Source organism: Mustelus asterias, chromosome 2 (genome assembly GCF_964213995.1).
Source record: "Mustelus asterias chromosome 2, sMusAst1.hap1.1, whole genome shotgun sequence".
NCBI lineage: Eukaryota > Metazoa > Chordata > Chondrichthyes > Carcharhiniformes > Triakidae > Mustelus > Mustelus asterias.
This window is the reverse complement of record NC_135802.1, coordinates 13373680-13379797: the sequence shown is the minus strand read 5'-3', so window position 1 is coordinate 13379797 and position 6118 is coordinate 13373680. Positions and strand designations below refer to the sequence as shown.

At 50.8% G+C, this 6118-nt stretch overlaps 1 protein-coding gene across 1 annotated transcript; it reads left to right on the top strand.

Moving 5' to 3' along the window:
* The first annotated feature begins 572 nt into the window (after window positions 1–572).
* LOC144505310 (5-beta-cholestane-3-alpha,7-alpha-diol 12-alpha-hydroxylase-like) lies at window positions 573–3105 on the top strand. The gene has a single exon (XM_078231428.1). The coding sequence runs from the start codon at window positions 654–656 to the stop codon at window positions 2181–2183; it is 1530 nt and encodes a 509-aa protein (XP_078087554.1). The 5' UTR covers window positions 573–653; the 3' UTR covers window positions 2184–3105.
* Window positions 3106–6118: the final 3013 nt, after the last annotated feature.

Below are 6118 nucleotides of genomic sequence, written 5' to 3'. Positions count from 1 at the left end.
AGTTAGGTGGCAACTTTGTTCGATTCCGGTTCTGTGAAGCGCCTTGGGATACTTTACTCCAGCAAAGGTTCTATGTTTATATAGTGGGAGGAAACTGGCACGCCCCCAGAATCGTGACGGGCGTGCCAGTAAAATTTCAGCCATAGAGTCGTACAGAGTAGAAATGACCTTTTAGCCCATCGAGTCTGCCCCGACAATAATTACCACAAAAGTTGCTGCCAATCCCATTTTCCAGCCCTTGTCCCGTATCCTTAAATGTTCTGATGTTTCAAGTGCTCACCCAAATACTTACTAAAGGTTTCCAGTCTTCCTTCCTCTCTGGTCCACCGCAGCACTGAGAGCATGCATCTGAAAATCTCAGACCATTGTCACTAAGCCAGAATCCTCACCCCAAGCTGGCAATTTGCCAAACAAGAGTTCTGGAAAGTGATAAGATCTGTGCAACAGAACGCCATTGTGAAATACAGGATAGTTACTGAATAACATCTACCGTGGCTTTCAGTGCACCAGTGAGTCACGAGTTTAAAAACTCCTCCCTCTGAAACTGTGACAAAAAGGGGAATTTCAGTTTAGACTGGGAGACGCAGTGAGGGTTTGATGCTAAGCAGCAAAGAGACTGAAGGCAGCAAGCAGCATCAAGCAGCAGTGGCGAAATGTCTTACTGGCTGTCCATTCTCCTGACCGTGGCCGTCCTCCTGCTCAGCCTGCTCTACCGTCTGGGCATTTTCAGGAGCCGGCGCCCCGGCGAGCCTCCGCTAGACTCCGGTTACCTGCCCTGGCTGGGGCACGTCCTGCCCTTCCGCAGGAACACGATGCAGTTGCTGCAGCAGATGCAGAAGAAGCACGGGGATATCTTCACCCTGCAACTGGGAGGCAACTACATCACCTTCCTGATGGACCCGCTGTCCTACGGGGTGGTGGTGAAGGCGTCCAGAGACAAGCTGGACTTTGAGAAGTTTGCAGTGGAGCTGGTGGCCAGGGTGTTCGGGTACCAGGCAAGAATCGAGGACCACAACCTGCTGAAGACTATCAGCAGCAAGTACCTGATGGGGGATGGACTGGTGGAGCTGACCGAAGCCATGATGGACAACCTGCAGAAGCTGATGCTCCAGGAGGTGACCCAGGCCTCCCAGTGGAATGAGGACGGCCTCTTCCACTTCTGTTACAACATGTTGTTCAGGGCTGGCTACCTGACCCTCTTTGGGAACCGGCCAGCCTCTGGGACTGACCAGCAGGAAGAGGCTCAGCAGCACGACCGCCAACACTCCGACTACATCTTTGGCCATTTCAGGAAGTACGACCGCCTCTTCCCCCGCCTGGCGTATGCCGTCCTGCCGCCCAAGCAGAAGCTGGAGGCCGAGAGGCTCAAGAGGATGTTCTGGGAGATTTTCTCCATCCAGAAGATGGCCGCCCGGGAGAACATCAGCAATTGGGTCTCCGAGCGCCAGCGCCAGATGGCAGAGCAAGGGGTGAACAAGGAGATGCAGAGCCGCTACATGTTCCTGCTGCTCTGGGCATCGCAGGGCAACACTGGACCCTCGGCATTCTGGCTCATGCTGTACCTGATCCGCACCTCCGATGCCCTGGCAGCAGTGCAGGCTGAGGTGGACCGGGTCCTACGTGAGACGGGCCAGGAAGCCAGGGCGGGGTCCCCGCCTATCAACCTGACCCGGGACATGCTGCTGAGGACCCCGGTGCTGGACAGCACGTTGGACGAGAGCCTCCGTCTATCCGCCGCCCCCATGCTGGTCCGAGCCGTGTTGGAGGACTTCAGCCTCCAGCTGGCTGACGGCAAGCAGTACTGGCTGAGGAAGGGCGACCGGCTCGCCCTCTTCCCTTACCTGTCATCACACATGGACCCGGAGATCCACCCGGAGCCGCACACCTTCCGCTTTGACCGGTTCCTCCAGGCAGACGGCAGCAGCAGGAAAACGGAGTTCTACAAGGGCGGCAAGAAGCTGAAATACTACAACATGCCCTGGGGGGCGGGGGTCAGCATGTGCCCTGGCCGCTTCTTCGCCGTCAACGAGCTCAAGCAGTTTGTCTTCCTCATGCTCAGCTACTTTGAGTTTGAGCTGGTGAATCCCCAGGAAGAGATCCCCCCCATAGACTGCAGCCGCTGGGGTTTCGGGATCATGCAACCCACTCACGATGTACAGTTCAGATACCGTCTGAGGTTTTAACGCCGTGCGTGCATGTGTGTTTGTGTGTGTGGGGGCGGCGGGGGGAGTCCGCCACTGCCACATTGCAAACCCCCACCCCCACTCACACACACACACCTTTCAGCAAATTGAAGCTTTGTGTGCAAATGCCCTAACCAGCTAATCAACCACTCCGACAGACCAGCTGGCCATTCAATGTGTAAGTTTGTGTGAGATCTTGCTGTGCATAAATTGTCCACTAGACAAAAACCGGGATGCTTGCAAAAGGGAAAAAAAGCCCTTCAATGGCTGTGAACTGCTTTGGGATGCCCTGAGGTCATGAAATGCGCTTATGCGACAGTTCTTTCAGAGAACCCTTGTAGGATTCAATGGGCCGAATAGCCTCCTCCTGTGCTGTAAAGCTGATGTGATTCTGTGAAGTTCTTTCTGCAGGGTGTTATTAGTGTGGAGGCTACAGGACTGTGTGACTTGGCTGCCTTCACCCTTTGTTGCCCCTCATCCCCTGATCATAATCTTACATATCCTTCCCCCTCCACCCCCCATCGCCCATCCACCAACACTCTGCCACCCTTGCCCTACTTACCTTCCAGCCCCCTCACATCTCCGAATGCTGTGCCAGTCCAGATTCAATGGGCAGGAGCTGGAAGCGCCGGTTTGGTTTGACGTCTCATCTGAAAGACGGCACCACCGACGGTGCAGCACCCCCTCAGTGCCGCACCTGGACCGACAGCCGAGGCTGTTTTGGGCTCAGGTCTCTGGAGCAGCGCCCAACTTTGCAACTTGCTGAAATGGAGGTGAGCATGCCGCGCGCTGAGCCATTGCTGTCATGTCGTGGTGGCTCACCGTCACGCCCAGTACAGAGGTGGCACGGAAAATTGTGTCTTCAAGGACTCCCAGAGCGCTTTCACTGCCAATGGAGTACTTTTGGAATGTAGTCACTGTTAAAGGGAGGGCGGGGGGTGGGGGGGGGGGGGGGGGTGGGGGGGCGGGAGGGGGGGCGGGGGCGGGGGGGGGCAATCATCCCCTGGGGGCGGGGTGGAGAGGGGTGTGACACATCATCCCCTGGGGGGTGGGAGGGGAAGAGGTGTGACCGATCATCCCCTGGGGGCGGGCTGGAAAGGGGGTGTGACATATCATCCCCTGGGGGGGGTGACATATCATCCTCTGGTCGGGGGGGTTCCACTGCCCATCTGCGGCCGATCCCTCCTGGCACCATCACTGGTACACTACCAGCCACAGCCATCTCTCCCGCTCCCTCGCACCTGCAGGGAAGAGTAATCTGTAGCTGGTAGTGTGCGAAGTTTTGGTAAAATCAGGCCCGATGTCCGGGGTGCATGGGGTCCTTGATTATGCTGGCTGCTTTATTAGCAGTTAATATCGAGGATGTGTAATCTGAGGGGAGAGCAGCCTATGGCCATCATAGACAATGGTAACTTTATCACAGAATCATAGAATTTCTACAGTGCAGAAGGAGGTGATTTGGCCCATCGAGTCTGCACCGACTCTCTGACAGGGAGTCACCCAATCACCCACTCTATCCCCATAACCCCGCACATTTCCCCTTGCTAATCCACCTAACCTGGACAACTTTACCTTTATCTAGTAATATTGATGAAGCAATTGTCCATAAAGATATACATGTATAAATAAGTCATAGAAAGAATCATAGAAACCCTACAGTGCAGAAGGAGGCCATTCGGCCCATCGAGTCTGCATCGACCACAATCCCACCCAGGCCCTACCCCCACACATTTACCCGCTAACCCACGCATCTCAGGACTCTAAGGGACAATTTTTAACCTGGCCAATCAACCTAACCCGCACATCTTTGGACTTAGCCGCCCCAGTCAGCTAAGCAGAGAAATATTGAGCACTCAGAATAATTCAGATTGGAACAGCAGTGCTTTAAATCACAAGCTTTTTATCACAGCAATCAACAAAGGTTTCGATGGTGTATCGATGGCAGATTGTGGATGGGAATATGAAAAAGCAAAGTACTGCTTGAGAGCACAAATTAAATATTTGAATTATTCCTTGGGAAAGTAAATGATAGGAAGTAACTGTTTAGTGTGTGAGGGCGTGGGGCCCCTCATCTCTCTTTGGCAATTGGTTAAAAATGTGATGGTTGGAAAATATCAGATAGCGTTGGGTCCAGCAGGAAATAGAATGTTTAGAAATGATATAAAGAAGCGAATTCGGTCTTAATTAGAAAACAAGAAACTGTAGCTATCCTCATGTCCCAGTGCTGTGAACAGGCTCATACCCTCAGTCCTTATAAGACCTCATTAAATCTACGGACATTTTTGTTTTGCATGTTCTACTCTACAATAAGTACCCATTGGGAGTAGAGGAATTTGAGGGTACTGATAACATTAAACATAATGATACAGGTGACAGCTCAAGTAGAGGAGAGGAGGCGGTAGCATAATGGTATTGTCACTGGACTAGTAATCCAGAGACCCTGGGCAAGATCTGGGGACCCGGGTTCAAATCCCGCCATGGCAGTTGGTGATATTTGAATTCGATAAATATCTGGAATTAAAAGTCTGCTGATGATGTTGAAACCTTTGTTGATTGTTGTAAAAACCCCATCTGATTCACTAATGTCCTTTAGGGAAGGAAACTTTACCTCGTCCAGATCAACAGCTCTCATATGCCCTTTGAAATGGAGGGCAGTTGGGGATGGGTGATAAATGCTGACCTTGCCAGTGGTGCCCATACCCTGTAAATGAATTTTTTAAAATGACTTAACAGCTCAAATAGAAATAAATATGTATGACCTGACAGCCAATTGCAAAGATGTGGGAGCAAGGTGGTCAAAGCTGGGACCTTTGTGAGCACTTGCCATTTCGGAAGGCCAGGAAGCTAGGGAAAGGTGGTGAGGTAGCTCTGTCAATTAAAGAAGACGTGAGTGTGATAGTGAGAGATTACCTTAATTCTAAATATCAAGATGTAGGGCCCGATTTTACCATTTGGAGTCTAAGGGCCGGATCCGGGCGTAATACGGATCCGAGCCCGGAATCCTCTTTGCAGCGCGCCCATACACTTTTTGCCGGCTCCGGTCCGGTCCGCGCAGTGGGCGGGGCTTAGCGCTGCCGGAACGATCGGAGCTCTGAACTGCGCATGCGCAGTTTGAAAAAAATCAGAAGCAGCGCGCCCGGGCGGGAGAGAAAAAAAAGCAGAGAGAGTGGCTCTCTGACACATGGAAGAGTTGGCAATAATTATACCTGCTCTTGTTAGAGAAAATATTGTTCTAACAATCTGATAACGCTATTAAACTCAAAGCTTTTGTCGAAAGATTACACTTGCATCTATTTCAACTGTCTACTTTTGTCTCAGTAATGATTGTGAGCTGCTTGGGTTATTTTGGGCTGATTGTGTCTACTTGCAGGGCTCAAGTGAAAAATAAAATGTGCATTTCTGAGAATCTTCGACCACACAGAACAAAGTACATCCATATCATTTTGAGTGTCTGTTCATTCCTGTTGTCACAGAGACGTCTCCCCATCAACATATTGTAAAATAAATATATAACAAACCCAGTACTTGTCGCATATATCCTGAAGCAACAGTTCTTTAGAAAACATTTCTAGTCCCAGAAACATCTAGGATATACTTAAACAGTGTCAGAAGTTTAATATTTTAGATCAAATGAATGTAATGGTAGTTTAGGTAGAAAAATTAGTTTATTAACTTTCTAAAGTGTAACAATATTTTGAAAAGAGATGCTTTTTACTGTTAAAGGATAGGAATTAAAACATTCAAATGTTTCAATTCCTATCCTTTAACAGTAAAGATAATAAATGGTTTACGTGCCTGGAATGGTTTACATCCTCCCCGCTCCCAACCAGAGATCCATCCTCCCCCCCTCCTCCCCCCCCCAACCAGAGATCCATCCTCCCCCCCTCCTCCCCCCCCAACCAGAGATCCATCCTCCCCCCTCCCCCCCAACCAGA